The sequence below is a fragment of the Chiloscyllium plagiosum genome, unplaced genomic scaffold (assembly GCF_037043375.1).
Source record: "Chiloscyllium plagiosum isolate Xiang-an unplaced genomic scaffold, Cpla_swu_hap1 HiC_scaffold_5, whole genome shotgun sequence".
In the NCBI taxonomy this organism is placed as follows: Eukaryota; Metazoa; Chordata; class Chondrichthyes; order Orectolobiformes; family Hemiscylliidae; genus Chiloscyllium; species Chiloscyllium plagiosum.
This window is the reverse complement of record NW_028270143.1, coordinates 135,234,029-135,256,328: the sequence shown is the minus strand read 5'-3', so window position 1 is coordinate 135,256,328 and position 22,300 is coordinate 135,234,029. Positions and strand designations below refer to the sequence as shown.

The window sequence follows — 22,300 nt, the reverse complement described above, 5'->3', positions numbered from 1 at the left end:
CTGGAGCAGTGTTTTTTAGAGCAGTAAGACTGTGCTATCTTCTGGGTCTGTAGATTGTTAAGGTGCAAAGACAGTCTTTAGTAGAGGGATGTGCCCTTCCTGTCAGATGTGGGAGATTAGGGAGAGTTTCCATCTTACTGAGGATTATGGCTACAGAAAGTGTGTCTGGTTACAAATCCTGTCAGATCGCATGGATCAGTTGGAGCGGCAGTTAGAGGCAATGAGGAACTTACAGGAGCCAGGGGGTGTGGGAGATGGTAGTTGCAGGGAGGGAGATAAAGTGCTGGTATAGTCAGGTAGATGGGTTACCTGCAGGAAAGGTAGGAGAGGGAGGCAGCTAGTGCAGGAGTCTTCTGTGGCAATCCCCATGTCAGGGGTGATGGACTCTCAGGGGAATGTAGCATGAGCAGCCATGTTTCTGGTACTGGATGGGCTCTAATGTAATGAGGGGCACGTCAGATTCCAAGCAATCAGTTGTGATAGGGGACTATCTAATCAGAGGCATAGACAGACGTTTCTGTGGCTGACAGTGGGAAATCAGAACAGTGTGTTGCCTCCCTGGTGCTAGGATCAAGGATGTCTCAGAGAGGGTGCAGAATGTTCTCAAGGGGGAGAGGGACCAGCAGGAGGTCATTTAAAAAGGAGGTCCTCGAGAGTAGCAATATCTGGATTACTCCCGGTGCTACGAGCTAGTGAGGGAAGGAATAGGAGGATAGAGCAGATGAATACGTGGCTGAGGAGCTGATGTATGGGAGAAGGATTCACATTTTTGGATCTTTGGAAGCTCTTCTGGGGTAGAATTGACCATACAAGAAAAACAGATTGCACCTAAATTGGAAGGGGATTAATATACTGGCAGGGAGATTTGCTTGAGCTGTTCGGGAGGATTTAAACTAGTAAGGTGGGGTGGGGGGGGGGACCCAGGGAGATAGTGAGGAAAGAGATCGATCAGATGGGTACAGTTGAGAAAAAAAGTGATTCAAACAATCAGGACAAGCAGGGACAGAGCAGAGAATGAGTTAAATTAAACTGCATTTATTTCACTACAGGAGGCCTAACCAGGATGCAGATGAGCTCTGGCATGGTTAGGAACATGGGCTTATAAAATCATGAGGGGCATGGATACCTTCCCCCCAGCCCCAGCCCCTCCCATTTATCTCACCACCCCCTCAGCTCACAGCCTCATTCCTGATGAAGGGCTTTTGCCCGAAACGTCAACTCTCCTGCTCCTCGGATGCTGCTGCCAGACCTTCTGTGCTTTTCTTGACTTTTATACACTTAATGGTAAGGTCCTAGGGAGTGTTGCTGAACAAAGAGACCTTGGAGTGCAGGTTCATAGCTCCTTGAAAGTGGAGTCGCAGGTAGATAGGATAGTGAAGAAGGTGTTTGGCATACATGCTTTTATTGATCAGTGCATTGAGTTGGGAGGTCATTTTGCAGCTGGACAGGATATTGGTTAGGCCACTATTGGAATACTGTGCACAGTTCTGGTCTCCCTCCTATAGGAAGGATGTTGTGTAACTTGAAAGTGTTCAAAAAGATTTACAAGGATGTTGCTAGGGTTGGAGGGTTTGAGCTACATGGAGGGGCTGAATAAAGGATGTGCAGTCCAAAGATGTGCAGGTCAGGTGAATTGGCCATGCTAAATTGCCCGTAGTGTTAGGTAAGGGGTAAATGTAGGGGTATGGGTGGGTTGCGCTTCGGCGGGTCAGTGTGGACTTGTTGGGCCAAAGGGCCTGTTTCCACACTGTAATGTAATGTAATGTAATCTAATCTAATCTAAAACTGGTACTATTTTCCCTGGAGCGTCAGAGGCTGAGGGGCTATCTTATTCTAGGTTTATAAAATAATGAGGGGCATGGATAGAATAAATAGACAAAGTCTTTTCCCTGGGGTGGGGAGTCCAGAACTAGAGGGCATAGATTTAGGGTGAGAGGGGAAAGATATAAAAGAGACCTAAGGGGCAACATTTTCATGCAGAGGGTGGTACGTGTATGGAATGAGCTGCCAGAGGATGTGGTGGAGGCTGGTACAATTACAACATTTAAGAGGCATTTGGATGGGTTCATGAATAGGAAGGGTTTGGAGGGATATGGACCAAGTGCTGGCAAATGGGACTAGATTTGGTTAGGATTTCTGGTCGGCATGGACGGGTTGGTCTGAAGGATCTGTTTCTATGTTGTACAGCTCTATGACTCTAAATTTATAGCTAAAAAAATGAGTTTGGCCGCAAGTGTGTTGAATTTTGCACTCCATGATTTAGGGAGGATGTGAAAATGATTGAGAGGACAGCGTGGAGGAAAGGTTGGGTCATTTTCAGAGCAGAGAAGGTTAAGGAAGGGTTCTAATGTAATGAGGGGTACGTCAGATTCCAAGTAATCAGTTGTGATAGGGGACTTTCTAATCAGAGGCATAGACAGACTTTTCTGTGGCTGACAGTGGGAAATCAGAACAGTGCGTTGTCTCCCTGGTGCCAGGATCAAGGATGTGGTAACAACACGGTATAGTAACAATATGGCGTGGTAACAATATGGTGTGGTAACAATATGGTGGAGTAACAACATGGTGTAGTAACAATATGGTGGAGTAACAATATGGTGTGGTAACAACATGGTGTAGTAACAATACAGTGTGGTAACAACATGGTGTAGTAACAATATGGCGTGGTAACAATATGGCGTGGTAACAATATGGTGTAGTAACAACATGGTGTAGTAACAACATGGTGTAGTAACAATATGGTATAGTAACAATATGGTGTGATAGCAACATGGTGTAGTAACAACATGGTATAATAACAATACGGTGTAGTAACAACATGGTGTAGTAACAATACAGTGTAGTAACAACATGGTGTAGTAACAATATGGTGTAGTAACAACATGGTGTAGTAACAATATGGTGTAGTAACAATACAGTGTAGTAACAACATGGTGTAGTAACAACATGGTATAATAACAATACGGTGTAGTAACAACATGGTGTAGTAACAATACAGTGTAGTAACAACATGGTGTAGTAACAATACAGTGTAGTAACAACATGGTGTAGTAACAATATGGTGTAGTAACAACATGGTGTAGTAACAATATGGTGTAGTAACAATACAGTGTAGTAACAACATGGTGTAGTAACAACATGGTATAATAACAATACGGTGTAGTAACAACATGGTGTAGTAACAATACAGTGTAGTAACAACATGGTGTAGTAACAATACAGTGTAGTAACAACATGGTGTAGTAACAACATGGTGTAGTAACAATATGGTGTAGTAACAACATGGTGTAGTAACAATATGGTGTAGTAACAATACAGTGTAGTAACAACATGGCATAGTAACAACATGGTGTAGTAAGTCACTCAGTGGGAGAGAATGGATAAAGTCCTGAAGGGGAAATTAGCAGGGGAATGGGGGAGAGGAGAAGACAGTCAGATTAAATAGATAGCTTTTTCGAAGCCTTGGCTCAGACATGGCCATTTCCTGTATTCTGAAGCCCTACAGAATGGAAACAGGCCCTTTGGCCAAACAAGTCCATCCTGACCCTCCGAAGAGTATCCCACCCAAACCCATTCCCCATTACTCTACGCTTACTCCTGACTAATGCGGAGAAAGTGAGGTCTGCAGATGCTGGAGATCAGAGCTGAAAATGTGTTGCTGGAAAAGCGCAGCAGGTCAGGCAGCATCCAGGGAACAGGAGAATCGACGTTTCGGGCATAAGCCCTTCTTCCTGAAGAAGGGCTCATGCCCGAAACGTCGATTCTCCTGCTCCTTGGATGCTGCCTGACCTGCTGCGCTTTTCCAGCAACACATTTTCAGCTCCTGACTAATGCACCTAACCTACACATCCCCAAACACTATAGGCAATTTCCCATAGCCAATCCACACGAACCTGCACACCTTTGGACTGTGGGAGGAAACCGGAGCACCCAGAGGAAATCTGTACAGACACGGGGAGAATCGAACCCGAGTCCCTGGTGCTGTGAGGCAGTAATGTTAACCACTGAGCCACTATGATGTTCCATATGATTTTTTTTAGATTTAGATCACTTACAGTGTGGAAACAGGCCCTTCGGCCCAACAAGTCCATACCGACCCGCCCAAGAGCAACCCACCCAGACTCATACCCCTACATTTACCCTTGCACCTAACACTATGGGAAATTTAGCGTGGCCAATTCACCTAACCTGCACATCTTTGGACTGTGGGAGGAAACCGGAGCACCCGGAGGAAACCCACGCAGACACGGGGAGAATGTGCAAACTCCACACAGTCAGTCGTCTGAGGTGGGAATTGAACCCGGGTCTCTGGCGCTGTGAGGCAGCAGTGCTAACCACTGTGCCACCGTGCCGCCCATATAATTAGAAACAGTGAACAAAAATGTCATTATAGAGGTGGGTTTGAAGATGGATGTTGAAAGAGCCTGAGAATAAGCAGGTGGACAGGTTTAGGTGAGAAATTGCCAAGTGTGGCGTCAATACGGCTCGAACAGACTGCAGCCAGAGAATCCCATCCAGATGGTGAGCTGAGCTGCCTCCTTAGTGCCAGGTCAAGGATGGCATTGAGCAATTGTAGAGCACCCAAAGGAGAAGTGTCACCCACATTGGAGTCGAAGAGCGTGGTGCTGGAAAAGCACAGCAGGTCAGGCAGCATCCAAGGAGCAGGAGAGTCGACGTTTGAGGCATAAGCACTTCATCAGGAATGAGGCTTGTGGGCTGGGCTGGGGGGGCTGAGAAATAAATGGGAGGGGGTGGGGTTGGGGGGAAGGTAACTGGGAATGTGATTGGTAGATGGTGGTGGGGGTGAAGGTGATAGGTCAGAGAGGAGGGTGGAGTGGATCCACAGGATCAATGTGGTCCACAAGCCTCATTCCTGAAGAAGGGCTTATGCCTCAAACGTTGACTACCCTGCTCCTCGGATGCTGCCTGACCTGCTGTGCTTTTCCAGCTCCACACTCTTGACTCTGAGCCCAGCATCTGCAGTCCTCCCTTTCTCCGAGTCTACATTAGGGTCAAAAACATAAGTGGAAAGTGGAATGTGAGGAGCAGTGAGGTTTTAAGGATCTAACAAAACAGGGCTCGACAGAGGTTAGTTTCCAGAACAAGTAATAGGCCACAATAATGGGAAGAGTCAGGGGTCTAACCTCAGGCACAGCAGGTAACAGGACATCTAAAAAGGGGGGCAGTCACCACAGAACTGAGGGTATTGTACCCAACTGCGCACAGTATACAAAACATGGCAAATGGGCTTGTAACACAGACTGAAATTGACAGATACAATGCTGTGGGTATCACAGAGATATGGCTGCAAGAGGATTAGGGCTGGGAACGATATATTGAAGGATACACGTCCTATTGCAAGGACAGGCAGGTGGGCAGACTCAGGGAGGAGCCTTGTTAGTAAGAAATGAAATTAAATTAATAGCAAGAAGTGATATAGTCTTAAAAGGAGCCGAATTAGAGTGGGTAGAGTTGATACAGGTCCCGAGCAGCAATCTGGATGTAGGCCAGAAAAGAACTCAGGACATAAAACAGCATGTTAGATAGACACTGTTCCAGTAATCATGGGGGACCGTCAATATGCCGGTGGAGTGGGAAAATCAGTTTGGTGGTGGATCTCGAGAAAAGGAATTTGTGGATTGTCAACAAAATGTGTTTTTTTGGAACACCTTGTGGTAGAGCCCATTGGAGCAGGCAATTCTGGATTTATTGATTTATTAAAGAGGCAGACTTGATTAGTGAATTGAAGATGAAAGAACCCCTAGGGGGCAGTGACCATGATATCACAGAGTCATAGAGATGTACAACTTGGAAACAGACCCTTCGGTCCAACCCGTCCATGCTGACCAGATATCCCAACCCAATCTAGTCCCACCTGCCAGCACCCGGCCCATATCCCTCCAAACCCTTCCTATTCATATACCCATCCAGATGCCTTTTAAATGTTGCAATTGTACCAGCCTCCACCACTTCCTCTGGCAGCTCATTCCATACACGTACCACCCTCTGTGTGAAGAAGTTGCCCCTTAGGTCTCTTTTATATCTTTACCCTCTCACCCTAAACCTATGCCCTCTAGTTCTGGACTCTCCAACCAGAATTGCACGCAATATTCCAACAGTGGCCTAACCAATGTCCTGTACAGCCCCAACATGACCTCCCAACTCCTGTATTCAATACTCTGACCAATAAAGGAAAGCATACCAAACGCCTTCTTCACTATCCTATCTACCTGCGAGTCCACTTTCAAGGAGCTATGAATCTGCACTCCAAGGTCTCTTTGTTCAGCAACACTCCCTAGGACCTTACCATTAAGTGTATAAATCCTGCTAAGATTTGCTTTCCAAAAATGCATTTATTTAAATTAAACTGCATCCCAACTCAATCTAGTCCCACCTGTCAGCACCCAGACCATATCCCTCCAAACCCTTCCTATTCATATACCCATCCAAATGCCTTTTAAATGTTGCAATTGTACCAGCCTCTACCATGATGATCAAATTACCCCCGCAGTGTGAGAGGGAGAAGCTGGAATCAGATGTATTACAGGAGAAAGTGAGGTCTGCAGATGCTGGAGATCAGAGCTGAAAATGTGTTGCTGGAAAAGCGCAGCAGGTCAGGCAGCATCCAGGGAACAGGAGAATCGACGTTTCGGGCATGAGCCCTTCTTCAGGAAGAAGGGCTTATGCCCGAAACGTCGATTCTCCTGCTCCTTGAATGCTGCCTGACCTGCTGCGCTTTTCCAGCAACACATTTTCAGCTCAGATGTATTACAGTTGAGTAAAAGTAACCAAAAAAACATGAGGGATGAGCTGGCCAGAGTTGATTGGAAGGCGAGAATAGCAAGGGGGAGATGGTGGAGCAACAATGCCAGGAGTTTTGGGGCAATTTGGGAGGGACAGCAGAAATTCATCCCAAGGTAGAAGACACATACAAAGGAAGGCTGAGGTCACTGTGGCTAACAGGGAAAGTCAGAGGGCGAAAACTGTAAGAGAGAAAGCATACAATGTGATGAAGATTAGAGTGAAACCAGAGAATTAGGAAACCGTTAAAAACCCACAGAAGTTAAACTGAAAAAAGCAATGAATGGGTGTAGGAAACTGACCTGGTGCTAAAACACCTGAGGAGGCTCTCCCAGACAGAGAACCGGCCTGTCTCTGTGGACTCAGAGCGGGGAGGGATGTAGTCATTGTAACAAGGTCAGCCAGCTGGACTCATAGAATATGAGTTCCCTGATTGGGGCTGTTACCCTGGTCAAATGGTGGGAAAGAGAGTGGGTTTACTGACCGACCTCCTGGTACACGGCATGAATGATATAACCATGCAAAGTACCAACTTGCTGGAGCCCACTGGACTTCAAGCAGGCTCTACAACTGGCTTTATCATTGGCAAATACCAGCTAAAGTAGAAGCAGAAATCAGGAGGCTGGGAAGTGAAGCAATCATCAAACCAGTCCAGTTTGGAGAATGGGCAGTACTGGCCATACCGATTGTGAAGCCCAGTGGGTCAGTTCACCTTTGTGAGGATTTTAAATCAACAGCAAATTGCTTTTTGCAGCTGGATAAATACCCAAGCTGGCAGGGGGTCTGCCTTGCTCAGAAATGGACATGAACTTACTTCCAATTGTGGTTAGATGAGGATTCCTCGAGTATGTCACAATTAATATCCAGGGGGGTAGTACCAATATATTGGGGTGCTGTCAGCCTGTGCCATTTTTCAGTGGACAATAGAGAACATTTTGCAAGGTCTACCCTGGAAGAGGGTAAACCGATAAGAAACACTTTGATAACTAGGATCGGCATTCTTCCAAGGCAGAGGCATACGCCCTAGAAGGGAACAATGTATGTTTCAGGGCACTTAGTGACCTGCCTGGGCCACAGAGTCGACAAGACCAGGTTACACCCGTTGGAGGATAAAGTGAGGGCAATCAAGGGTGCACTGCACCTCCCCCCCACCCCTCCCCATCTGCTTAGGAGCTGAGGTCATTCCTTGGTCTGGTAAATTATTATGGAAAACTTCTGCATAATTTGGTGTCCATCCTGGCACCTTTGTATCAACTGCTAAAGGATCAGCCTTGGAAATGGTCTCATAGACAATTCCAAGCTTTCAATGAAGTAAATAAACAGCTCTCATCCCCTGAAGTGTTGGTACACTGTGATCCCAAGAAAGGTCTGCTGCTGATGGGCTATTCCTGCCAGTCAGCATCAGGGTAGTATTGTTTTTACCGAGTTCATAGGTGGCCCAATGGAGAGGAATACCCAATAGCATATGCATCCAGGACTTTGGCTAATGCAGAGGGTAAATGCAGAGCCCAGATAGAAAGCAAGGGACTGGCTGCCATATTTGGAGTCAGCAAGTTCCACCAATGCCTTTCTGGCTGAAAATTTGGGATAATCATGGAACACAAACCCATACTTGGTCTGCTTAAGGAGGACAAGGTAGTGCCACTTATTGCTCAGGCTGCATTTAGTGGCGGGCTCTATTACTAAATGCTTATAATTACAAGTGAGAACATGGTCCAGGAGGCCAAGTAACAATTGCAGGCGCATTGAGAAACTGCCCATGAGCAGGTACACCATCGGTGGTACACCCAATGGAAGTGTCTGTAATGATATTACATTTTCTGGAAATGCTCTCAATCACACCTTACAATATCAGATTTTAGCCATAAAAAGATCCAGTCATTTCCAAATTGAAACCATTGGTATTAACGGGAAAAACCAAAGGGCCATATTAGAATTCAAACATCTCTGGACCCAGAGACCAGCTCACAGCAGAGGACAGGACATTGTTAGAGGGAGTGAAAGGAGGACCCAGAGACCAGCTCACAGCAGAGGACAGGACATTGTTAGAGGGAGTGAAAGGAATTGTCCCAAGCGAAGATCACCATCAAGTACTTGCTGAACTCCACCAGGTCTATCCCGGCGTCTCCATAATGAAGATGTTGGCGAGAGGTTATGTCTGGTGGCCACACTTGGACATAGGCATAGCCATGTCAGTGGGGCAGTGCCTACAGTGCGAACAAGGACAAATATTACCTCCATTAGATCCCCCACATTCGTGGCAATGGCTGGGTAAACCCTGGACTCAGTTGCATGTTGACTAAGCCAGTCCTTTCATGGGCTCAATGTTCCTGGTTATTGTAGACGCCCACTCAGTGCCTGGACATGTGTAGACAGTATGAGGACTGCAGATGCTGGAGAGTTAGAGTTGCTAAAGCATGGGGCTGGAAAAAGCACGTTTCAGACAAAACCCTTCATCAGTGTCCTGAAGAAGGGTCAAGCCCAAAACATGGATCTCCTGCTTTTCAGGTGCTGCCTGACCTGCTATGCTTTCTCCAGCACTCCACATTCATCAAACTCTGGATGTGTATACAGACCATTCATCAAACTCTGGGATGTGTATAGAGACCATTCATCAAACTCTGGGATGTGTATAGAGACCATTCATCAAACTCTGGGATGTGTATAGAGACCATTCATCAAACTCTGGGATGTGTATAGAGACCATTCATCAAACTCTGGGATGGGTATAGAGACCATTCATCAAACTCTGTATGTGTATAGAGACCATTCATCAAACTCTGGGATGGGTATAGAGACCATTCATCAAACTCTGTATGTGTATAGAGACCATTCATCAAACTCTGGGATGGGTATAGAGACCATTCATCAAACTCTGTATGTGTATAGAGACCATTCATCAAACTCTGGGATGTGTATAGAGACCATTCATCAAACTCTGGGATGTGTATAGAGACCATTCATCAAACTCTGGGATGTGTATAGAGACCATTCATCAAACTCTGGGATGAACTGGATGGGGTTTCACAAAAAGTGACAATGGTAACACAGTCAGCTTGCTTTTTCTTCCAGAATTTTATGGTGTTCCAATTTTATATTCCACTGTAGTGAGGGGGGGAGGGGGGGGGAATAGAGAGAGAGACAGAGAGAGAAGAGATAGAGAGAGACAGAGAGAGAGAGAGTGATGCTCATTATCCTGACCTGTCCTTTTGCAGTAATTCCTTATTCAGTAGCTTCTCCATCAGGCCTGCTTCGATCTGATTAAATATCCTGCTCACTGCTTCAAACATATTCACCTCCATCATGTCGATCACAAGCATCTTCCCGTACCTTGACGCAAGTAAATCATTAGTCACAGTTCCTTCACGCTCCATCTTTTCATGGCAATGGCTGGGTAAACCCTGGACTCCATCTCCCTGCCCTCCATCTCCCTGCCCTCCATCTCACTGCCCTCCATCTCCCTGCCTTCCATCTCCTTACCCTCCATCTCCCTGCCCTCCATCTCCCTGCCCTTCATCTCCCTGCCCTCCATGTCCCTATCCTCCATGTCCCTACCCTCCATCTCCCTGCCCTCCATTTCCCTGCCCTTCATCTCCTTACCCTCCATCTCCCTGCCCTCCATCTCCTTACCCTCCATCTCCCTACCCTCCATCTCCTTACCCTCCATCTCCTTACCCTCCATCTCCCTACCCTCCATCTCCCTGCCCTCCATGTCCCTACCCTCCATCTCCCTGCCCTCCATCTCCCTACCTTCCATCTCCCTGCCCTCCATTTTCCTGCCCACCATCTCTATGCCCGTCCATCTCACTGCCCACCATCTCCCTGCCCTTCATCTCCCTACCCTTCATCTCCCTACCCTTCATCTCCCTGCCCTCCATCTCCCAGACCACCATCTCCCTGTCCTCTATCTCCCTACCCTCCATCTCCATACCCTCCATCTCCCTGCCCTCCATCTCACTGCCCTCCATCTCCCTGCCTTCCATCTCCTTACCCTCCATCTCCCTGCCCTCCATCTCCCTGCCCTCCATCTCCCTGCCCTCCATGTCCCTACCCTCCATGTCCCTACCCTCCATCTCCCTGCCCTCCATCTCACTGCCCTCCATCTCCCTACCCTCCATCTCCCTGCCTTCCATCTCCTTACCATCCATCTCCTTACCCTCCATCTCCCTATCCTCCATCTCCTTACCCTCCATCTCCCTGCCCTCCATCTCCCTACCCTCCATCTCCCTGCCCACCATCTCCATGCCCCTCCATCTCCCTACCCTCCATCTCCCTGCCCACCATCTCCCTGCCCTCCATCTCCCTGCCCACCATATCCATGCCCCTCCATCTCCCTGCTCTGTGTTTCCCTGCCCTACATCTCCCTGTTTTCCATCCCTTTTCTTTCAATTTCTGTCTGTCAGCTCTGCCCTTCATTGCTCTATTCAGGTCTTTCTGCCCTCAATCTTCCTGAGCTTTTTAGATTCTGCCCTACCTCTCTTTGTCGTTCATCAATCTGCAACAGTGAGTCAGTGTGCAGCAGTATAACAGACAGAGGTCGACAGAGTTACAGGCAGTGCCTGACTCTCTCTGATTGTATAACATGCAGCAGATGCTGACAGAATATCAGGCAATAATATGTCGATGCCAGTGAGTCTGACATTATCAGGTTCAGAATAACTATCACCAACGACACTTCATGATGGTCATTTGAAGCCTATGATACTGATGATATGGCTGTTGATCTCGAACCCGAAGTAATTGTTTACCTTATGGCTCCAAGGAGCCCGAGCCGGAGAACCTGGGGCTGCATGTGCCCAGGATTGAGAGCATCGTAAAAATTGGTGTCCCGGTATCGCAGGAAGATGCTGGCTTGGCCTGATGGGTCAATAATGAGAGGCCACCTGGAACACAACAGTAACATAAAGGACAGGTCCACAATCAGAGGAGTGCAGTCGCACACTGTTCAGAGACACCAAGAACAGCTATGTAAGAATCCTACTCATTGACTACAGTTCGGCCTTCAACACTATTATCCCCTCGAGACTGATTACTAAACTTAGTGATCTCTGACTAAGCCCCACTCTCTGCAACTGGATTCTCAGTTTCCTGACCCACAGGCCTCAATCAGTGAAGACTGGGGACAATATTTCATCCTCACTAGCACTCAACACTGGAGCCCCCCAGGGGTGAGTACTCAGCCCTCTACTGTCCTCACTGTATACCTGTGACTGCGTCACCAACTACCAGACTAATGCCATTTACAAATTCACTGATGATACCACCATAGTCGGTCGAATCTCAGGTGGCGATGAAACAGACTACAGACGGGAGGTAGAAGACCTGGAAAAATGGTGCACTGAGAACAACCTAGCTCTCAATGCCGGCAAAACCAAGGAACTCATTATTGACTTTCAGCGGGATGTTACTCATGCCCCCCTACACATTAACAGCACCGAGGTGGAACGAGTGGAGAGTGTCAAGCTCCTGGGGGTGGTTATCCACAACAAGCTTTCTTGGACTCTTCATGTGGACGCACTGGTTACAAAGGCCCAACAACGTCGCCTCTGAGCAAGGCCAATTTAGAAATGTAAGTTGCTTGTCCCACTTTTTCGACACAATCCTCCAACTGTGGAATTGGATATGCATCAGTCTTTGTAACAGCATTGACTTTGTGATCATCCACACATAACCGTTGGGTACCATCTGGCTTTGGCACCATGACTATGGGGGAGCTCCAGTCACTGTAACTCACTTTGATTATGCCATCTTGGAGCATGCTCTCTATCTCCTTCTGAACCTGTGCCAACTTTAGAGGGTTCTGCTTATAAGGATGTTGCTTCATCGGAAAAGCATCTCCTATATCTTCTCAATTATTTCCGCATATTTCCCCATGTGATAGTAATAACTCTGTCAGGTCATTTCGATTTTCTTGTTGAAGGTAACTCAATAATTTATCCCAATTTTTCAATTTGATTTGAGGAATGTCCAATTCAGAATCCCCTGAGCTTTGTTCTTCCTTCTGTGCTGTAGTCATTAACACCTTCTCCTCTTGCTTCCCTTCCTTATCAAAATACCTTTTGAGCATATTCGCATGACACACTCTGTGAGATTCCTTCCTGTCTGGAGTCCTTATCAAGTAGTTCACCTCACTCAATTTGATACAGTTCACTAAATCTTGTTTTTAAAGACTTATCTGTTGCTGGAAGTACCTTATCTAATACCTTATCCCGAATGGAAAAATTGTGAATTTTTAATTTCTTCTTCGCTTCTTGTTTCATTGTATGCTGCGATACTTTTAAATGTTGTCTAGCCAACCCTCCAGCTCTATTTAGTCGTTCTCTAAAATTTGACACAGTCCAAATGGGTGGTCTCTGAATTCTGACTGACTAATTTCTCCTTAACCATTTTTAATGGTCTTCTGACTTCATGCCCAAAACATTCATTCAAATGGACTAAATTTGATCGATTCATCTCTGATCGCAAAAAGTACAAACAGAACTCCCTTATCCCAATCATCTGGATAATCCTGACCATAAGCCCTCAACATGGTCTTTACTGTTTGATGCCATCTCGCCAGCACTCCCTGCGATTCCGGATGGTACGCAGTAGATTTGAATTGTTTTATTCCAAAGTTATCCATAACCACCTCGAATAGTTTGACATGAAGTTTGATCCTTGATCTGACTGGATCTCTATTGGTAGTCCATATTTAGTAAAACGATTTAAGTAATTCTTCTCCATCCCTTTTATTTGTGATGTTGTCTAATGGGATTGCCTCTGGAAATCTAGTTGACACATCCATTATTGTTAATAAATACCTATTCCCACTTTTTGTTTGAGGTAGGGGAGTACACATTCAATCAAGACTCTTGTGAAAGGTTCCTCAAATGCTGGAATAGGTGAGCGAGTTTTGAGAAGATTTGTAGCGCAGGTTGAGGTTCTGGTTGTATGTTTGCTCGCTGAGCTGAGCTGGAAGGTTCATTTCCAGCTCAGCAAGCAAACCTACACCCAGCTGAATAGGTATTAAAGGTGTAGGCTCTATTACTGCCTCTGGTTTTCCCATTAGCTGACATGTATGACGCATCTGGCAAAATTCAACTACATCCTTGTGTAGTCCAGGCCAGTGAAAATGTCTTTGTATTTTAACCTGTGTTTTCCTCACCCCTAAATGACCTCCAAGTGGTAGTTTATGCACCATTCACAGCACCTCTTTTTTATATCCTACTGGCAAAACAATTTGATGAATCTCAGCCTATTTCTCATTTGAATGTGTGATGGTCTCCATTTCCTCATTAAGACATCATTTGTTAAGTAATAACACACAGGAATGCATTCACTTTCCTACTCTGTAAATGTCTTTTGATATAACTATTCTAAGTTCTCATCTTTCTGCTGTAATTCAGTCAGCTTAGCAGAGCTAAAGCCACTTCCATGTTTACCTATTTGCTCCTGCTCTGTGTCACTTATCTGATCAACAAAGGTCTCGGATAAGGCTATGTCAGCTTCCTTATCTGTGCCTTTTGACCTCTCCTGCATCAGCTTGTGCCTCTATGATATGGTGATCTCATGATCAGGGAAAATTCCTGGAAAAGCATTCTCCATGTCTTCAGTTGCGTTTATCTCCATTGGCTTTTCAACTAGAGTAGGCAGCACGCCTCCCGGTGAATCAGAGATATCATTTGCAAATAACAGTTGTATCCCCGAAGCTGAGAGTTTGTCCAACACTCCTGCCACAAATTCTTCACTCCTTTCTGGACTCCCTAGCCTCACTTTACATAACTGAGCACTTTTTGTCTCACCATGAATTCCTGTTACCAGTACCTTCTCTGGCAGTAGTCCCTCAGGAGTACATATCTCCTCATCCTTCAGCATTACAGACTGAGAGGATCCTGTGTCCCTTAATATTGTAACCTCCTTACCTATTACTCCTGGCCTATGTGAATAAACCTTACCCTTGCATGTATATCTTTTAAGCAAATCTGACACTTCCTCCTCAATCAACCTCTGATCAGTTTGTACACTCTGAGACAGTTATCTAATTTCCCTTGTGCTTTTTGTTACTAGTCCAACAGAACTTCCAGGCCTGTCTTGTTTTCCTACATCTGACTTTCTCCTCGTGCACCAACACTGATTTTGTGTGGCCGACTGTATTACAATGAAAACATCGGAGCCTTTTAACAGCTTTGTCCCCCTCAAGGGTCTCTTTTTTTACCCTGTGGTAAGTTATCCTTCTGATGTACCAATCCCTCTCCACGTGAGGATTTCTCTTTGCCCCAATTTCTATCCCTCATGGACTGGAATTGATTCTGGAAGCCAAGCTGAGTTTTATTGACCAGCTCATAACCATCAGCCCCTTCAGCTGCTAACTCTCTGCTCTTCCACATGAGTTTGCACTACTTCAGGCAGTGAGTTTATGAATTTTTCCAAAATAATTACCTCTCTAAGGGCATCATGGGTTGGCTCGATTTTTGAAGCTCTTATCCATCTATCAAAATTACTCTGTTTAATCCTTTCAAACTCGATATAAGTTTATTCAGGGTCTCTCCTTATGTTCCTGAAACGTTGTCTATAAGCTTCTGGTACAAGCTCATATGCAGTTAAATGACTTTTTTCACCTCGTCATACTCCCAAATACCTCCTCTGATAGGGATGCGAATACCTCACTAGCCCTATCTGAGAGTTTAGTTTGGATCAACAAAACCCACATTGCCACTAGTCACTGCATTTGTTTAGCCACCTTTTCAAATGAGATGAAGAAGGCTTCCACATCCTTCTCATCAAATGTAAGCAATGTTTGAACATACTTAATCAGTTTCTAACTAGGATTCTGACTACCAGGGGCTTGCTCACCCTCACTCTCCCCCTCCCACATCCTACCCTCAGCCTTTATCTCCAGCCTTTTAAGCTGACTTTCCTTTTTAAATGTCAGTTTCTGAAGTTCAAAAGCTCTCTCTTTTTCGTCCTGTGCTGCTGCCCTCTCTTTTTCCCTCTCTGCTGCTAATTGTAACTCCGACAGTTCCATTTCTGCTGCCCTTTCCTTATCTCTCGCCTTTAACTCAAGCTGCTTCATTTGCAATTGAATCCTTGCCACCTCTATAGAGAGTCTGATTGTTTCTCCAGCGAGTTTAAATTCTGAGCTACTGATGTAATTATCTCTCCTTTCCTCACAAAAGCAGGCAGGTCCAATTCCAGCTTCTCTGCTAATTCCTACAGCTTGATCTTATTCACCTTTTGCAAAACTTCCAAAGTCACTGCATCCACATCCAGAAAACTTTTGGTGACTGAAAGAGCCATTCCTGGCCCAAACTTTGTCTTCCCAACCAAACCAACACCTAAAATAAAGACACTAGCACCTACAATCGCTGTTTAAAATCCTGGATGAGCCCCCAATCTGTTATGGACTAGGCCAGACCACTCAAAACATTCTTAAGCAGGCAGCCCTAGATCTAACTTTGCAATTTGTTTCGGTAAGTGAATAGTGAAAATTACTCAGAGTGAGGTAGCTAGGTTCACTACTAGATTTTAAAACAGATAAAGATTTATTCACAAGATTACACAATGAAACACAAAGAATAGAATAAAGAAACTCTACAGAACTCAGTCTATCCAAACTAGGCTTAATTATACTGTCCCAAATACACACAAACGTCCCAATAAGCAAACCATCTTGAAACACAGTTAAAAAATGAAACAGATGCTTACAGGTTGAAGTTAGAAGGGTAAAAGAGAGAGAGAGTTCCCACACAGCTCACTGTTGAACACCCAACTAGCTCTGCACTGAACAAAACTGCTCAGCTAGAGAGCTGACCACTCCCCATTCATTATACAGGTCACTTCGAAAACATGTCCACTTTGGGCTGAAGTCTCATCTGTTTACGTTTAAACACAAAGGCCTCTCAATACCCTTTAATCTTAGTACCAAACCAGACTGATCGCTGCCGGGAATGGTCTATTACCTCTCTGAAAATAACCAAGGACACATATCCTTGAGAAAAGGAACAGCTTTTTAAAAAAAAAAACAGCTTTGTGACACATGTCTGACATTACGATGGAGTGAAGTTCAATGATGATGCAGCTGAGGATGTCTGCGTCTGTGCCATTATGCTGAAGAACATATGCTTTGATGTTGTGGGTCTTAAGTGACTGATCTGAAACAATCACAACCATCTTCCTACGTGTCAGGTATGAATCCAACCAGCAGAGAGTTTGTCCCCTGATATTCATTGATTCCAGTTTTGCCCGGGCTCCTTGATTCCACACTCGGTTGAATGCAGCCGTGATATCAAGTGTTGTCCCTCTCCCCTCCCCTCTGGAATACAGCTCTTTTGTCCATGTTTGACCCAAGGCTATAATGAGGTCAGGAGCTGAGTGACCCTGGGGGAGCCCAAACTGGGCATCACTGAGCAGGTTATTGCTGAGCAGGTGCTGCTTGATAGCCCTGTTACTGACACCGTCCATCACTTTACTCATTGAACAAAATCATTTAGATTAGCTAATGTGGGGTCATAATTTAAGAAAGATGGCAAGGAAAAGCCAGGGAACTACAGACTGGTGAGCCTGACATCGATGGTGGGCATGTTGTCGGAGGGAATTCTCAGGGACAGGATTTATATTTATTTGGGAAGACAAGGACTGATTAGGGATAGTCAGCATGGGAAATCGTGCTGGAAATCGTGGCTCACAAACTTGATTGAGTTTTTTAAAGAAGGCATGTTGTGTGCAGTTCTGGTCTCCTTCCTGTCGGAAAGATGGTGTGAAACTTGAAAGGGTTCAGAAAAGATTTACAAGGATGTTGCCAGGGTTTGAGGATTTGACCTATAGGAAGAGGCTGAACAGGCTGGGGCGGTTTCCCTGGAGCGTCGGAGGCTGAGGGGTGACCTTATAGAGGTTTACAAAATTATGAGGGGCGTGGATTGGATAAATAGACAAAGTCTTTTCCCTGGGGTCGGAGAGTCCAGAACTAGAGGGTTTAGGATGAGAGGGGAAAAATACAAAAGAGACCTACAGAGCAACTGTTTCACACAGAAGGTGGTACGTGTATGGAATGAGCTGCCAGAGGATGTGCTGGAGGCTGGTACAATTGCAACATTTAAATGGCATCTGGATGGGTATATGAATAGGAAGGGTTTGGAGGGATATGGGTTGGGTGTTGGCAGGTGGGACTAGATTGGGTTGGGATATCTGGTCAGCATGGACGGGTTGGACCGAAGGGTCTGTTTCCATGCTGTACATCTCTATGACTCTATGATTCTATATGCAATTGCCTTCTTACATGTGGTGTTCCTCAAACTCAGTCAGCCTGGTGAGATATCCACTTCTGTCGGAATACCTTGTTGCTATGATGAATGGTCATCTAGACTCAAAATGTTCACTTGCTCTCGCTCCATGGTTACTGTCTGACTCATTGTGATCTTCTGCAGTTGGTGTTTTCAACTCCCATGCTCCAGTTGCTGTCTTTTCTAATGATAAAGCCAGTTGTAGTGTCTGTTTCAAATCCAAAGTTAAAAATTCTACAACACAAGGTTATAGTCCAACAGGTTTCTTTGAAAGTACTAGTTTTTAGAGCGCTACTCCTTCATCAGGTGGTTGTGAAGCAGGACCATAAGACACAGAATTTATAGCAAAAGATTACAGTGACATACAAGTAAAATGATATATTTAACAAACCTGGATTGTTGTTAAGTCTTTCATCTTTTACAATGGGTTGCAGGTTTCAATTTATTAATATGTAAATCCCAGAACTTATTTTAAGTCACATGTTCAAGATAATTTAAGGTTTTATAGGAAAAAAGGTGACATCTCAGCTCAGACAATGCATTAAAGGTGTGCGTTCAAGTCCAGAGAGACTTCAGTAAGTACTTTTACATGGTCATATCATTAATCCCACATACTAAACGGTCTCTCAGCATTTCATTAAAGGTTAAACCAAAGTCACATGCCTCTGCCAGTCATCTTGACCTCATCAAAAATCCTGACACAGATTCCCCTGGTTCTCGAACTACTGAGTAAAACTGATAGCATCTCAGAATTAGATGAGTCTTAGGATCATGATATTCCTTAGCCAAATCCGTCAACTCATCAAAAGTTTTGTATCTGTGTCTGAGGAAATTAAATTAGATTAGATTTCTTACAGTGTGGAAACAGGCCCTTCGGCCCAACAAGTCCACACCGCCCCGCCGAAGCGCAACCCACCCATACCCCTACATTTACCCCTTACCTAACACTACAGGCAATTTAGCATGGCCAATTCACCTGACCTGCACATCTTTGGACAGTGGGAGGAAACCGGAGCACCCGGAGGAAACCCACGCAGACACGGGGAGAACGTGCAAACTCCACACAGTCAGTCGCCTGAGGCGGGAATTGAACCCGGGTCTCTGGCGATGTGAGGCAGCAGTGCTAACCACTGTGCCACCGTGCCGCCCACAAAATGTTAGGCTCCTAATAACTAAAAAAGCTGCAGGTCCACAGGCTGTCAGGAGAATTACTCATTGCTTTTCATCTGCCCGAGTGTCATTTGCCCAGAAGAAAATAATGCATGCTTTCCACATTCTGGGCCTGGATTTCAATGGCAGGATAGAACAAGCCAAGCTTCTGAAGTAATGGCATGATGCCAGAAATGCTTACCCCAATCAAAGATGCCTGTTGTGGGGCGAATTTCTTCAGAATAATGTCTTTCTCTCATCACCACTGAAATACTGCACAGAGGCAGACAAACTGTCACCAAATCACCTTTTATTTACACATGAACGGTAGTTAACACTGGTCTGGCTTCCTCAGAACCAGCTCTCAGAGTGAACGGGGCCCTCTGATATTCCTGTTTTTATTTTCACTTTTTTCAATTAACATTGTATAATTGAAATAACTCCACAGAGGCCGGTATCCCATCACTGGGTCACCCTTTATTACCACGTGCATGGTACATGGACACTGACTGGCTGGCTCAGAGTCAGTCCCTAAATTGAGTGGCATTTCTAAAACACCTGTTTTTTTTCTCAAGTGAGGAGACTCTCAGAATCTCCAGTTTATTTATTCTTTCTTTTTTAAAAAAATTCCCCCTCACTACCACTGCACCCAAAGGGGGCGCAGCAGTAGTGCTTATATTTTCACTGATGGCTACGTGTGAATGTGCACTGACATAGTGAAAAGACACCATTGTGTAACAGGATAGGTCAGAGTCAGCATGGATTTATGAAGGGGAAATCTTCTGGAATTTTTTGAGGATGTAACTCTGAAGATGGGCGAGGGTGATCCAGTAGATGTAGTGTACCTGGACTTTCAGAAAGCTTTTGATAAAGTCCCACATAGGAGATTAGTGAGCAAAATTAGGGCGCATGATATTGGGGGCAAAGTACTAACTTGGACTAAAAGTTGGTTGACTGACAGGGAACAAAGAGTAGTGATAAATGGCTCCATTTCGGAATGGCAGGCAGTGACCAGTGGGGTACCACAGGGATCAGTGCTGGGACCGCAGCTTTTTACAATATATGTTAATGATATAGAAGATGGTATTAGTAATAACATTAGCAAATTTGCTGATGATACTAAGCTGGGTGGCAGGGTGAAATGTGATGAGGATGTTAGGAGATTACAGGGTGACCTGGACAAGTTAGGTGAGTGGTCAGATGCATGGCAGACACAGTTTAATGTGGATAAATGTATGGTTATCCACTTTGGTGGCAAGAACAGGAAGGCAGATTACTACCTAATTGGAATCAATTTAGGTAAAGGGGCAGTACAGAGAGATCTGGGTGTTCTTGTACACCAGTCAATGAAGGTAAGCATGCAGGTACAGCAGGTAGTGAAGTAGGCTAATAGCATGCTGGTCTTCATAACAAGAGGAATTGAGTATAGAAGCAAAGAGGTTCTTCTGCAGCTGTACAGGGCCCTGGTGAGACCACACCTGGAGTACTGTGTGCAGTTCTGGTCTCCAAATTTGAGGAAAGACATTCTGGCTATTGAGGGAGTGCAGCGTAGGTTCACAAGGTCAATTCCTGGAATGGCGGGATTACCTTACACTGAAAGACTGGAGCGACTGGGCTTGTATACCCTTGAGTTTAGAAGACTGAGAGGGGATCTGATTGAGACATATTAGATTATTAAAGGATTGGACATTCTGGCTGCAGGAAACATGTTTCAGCTGATGGCTGAGTGCCGAACCAGAGGACACAGTTTAAAAATACGGGGTAGACCATTTAGGACAGAGAAGAGGAGAAACATCTTCACCCAGAGAGTGGTGGCTGTGTGAAATGCTCTGCCCCAGAGGGCAGTGGAGGCCCAGTCTCTGGATTCATTTAAGAAAGAGTTGGATAGAGCTCTCAAGGATAGTGGAATCAAGGGTTATGGAGATAAGGCAGGAACAGGACACTGATTAGGAATGATCAGCCATGATCATATTGAATGGTGGTGCTGGCTCGAAGGGCAGAATGGCCTACTCCTGCACCTATTATCTATTGTCTATTGTCTATTGTCCTGTTTCTATCTGTCAGCTAAGGCTCCCTGATTGGACCAGACTAACAGCCCCAATCGGGGACTCATATTGCATTAGGTCCACCTGGCTGACCTTGTTATAATCACTACAGAAACATGATGTTCAGATGTTAAGTTGTCTATTATTGTGCAATGAAAAGGTGATAATGAATAATCTGATAGAGACAGAGCTTTGATTAGAATAGCGATCATAACTGTGTCTAAGTTGGAAGTCATAGAGTCACAGACTTGTACAACACAGAAGCAGACTTTTTGGTTCAACTCATCCAGGCTGACCAGATATCCTAACCTAATCTCGTCCCATTTGCTAGCAGTTGGCCCAAATCCCTCTAAACCCTTCCTATTCATACAACCATCCAGATGCCTTTTAAATGTTATAATTCTACCAGCCTCCACCACTTCCTCTCATTCTATATACGCACCTCCCTCTGTGTGAAAAAGCTGCCCCTTGGATCCCTTTCAAAGTCTTTCCCCTCTCACCTTAAACTGATGCCCTCTAGTTTTGGATTCCCCACCTTACCATTAAGTGTATAAATCCGCCTAAGATTTGCTTTCCCCAAATGCAGCACCTCACATTTATCTGAATTACACTAAGGTCGGTGGAGTTGTGGATAGTGACAAAGGATGTTGTTGGTTACAGAGAGACATAGATAAGCTGCAGAGCTGGGCTGAGAGGTGGCAAATGGAGTTTAATGTAGACAAGTGTGAGGTGATTCACTTTGGTCGGAGTAACCGGATTGTAAAGTACTGGGTTAATGGTAAGATTCTTGGTAGTGTAGATGAGCAGAGAGATCTCGGTGTCCAGGTACACAGATCCTTGAAAGTTGCCACCCAGGTTGACAGGGTTGTTAAGAAGGCGTATAGTGTTTTAGCTTTTATTAATAGAGAGATTGAGTACTGGAACCATGAGGTTATGCTACAGCTGCACTTGGAGTATTGTGTACAGTTCTGGTCACCGCATTATAAGAAGGATGTGGAAGCTTTGGAAAGGGTGCAGAGGAGATTTACCAGGATGTTTAGTATGGAA

At 45.2% G+C, this 22,300-nt stretch overlaps 1 protein-coding gene across 3 annotated transcripts in view; it reads right to left on the bottom strand.

Moving 5' to 3' along the window:
* The window catches only part of LOC122550355 (IQ motif and ankyrin repeat domain-containing protein 1-like), a 250,072-nt gene that overhangs the window by 1,219 nt on the left and 226,553 nt on the right, over nucleotides 1–22,300 (bottom strand). For all 3 annotated transcript variants that reach the window (XM_087986874.1, XM_087986875.1, XM_087986876.1), the window contains 2 exons: nucleotides 11,550–11,684; nucleotides 10,003–10,131 (listed from right to left, as the gene is read on the bottom strand). In XM_087986874.1, the coding sequence (XP_087843000.1) occupies nucleotides 10,003–10,131; nucleotides 11,550–11,684 (264 nt within the window). The remainder of the gene's footprint in view (nucleotides 1–10,002; nucleotides 10,132–11,549; nucleotides 11,685–22,300) is intronic.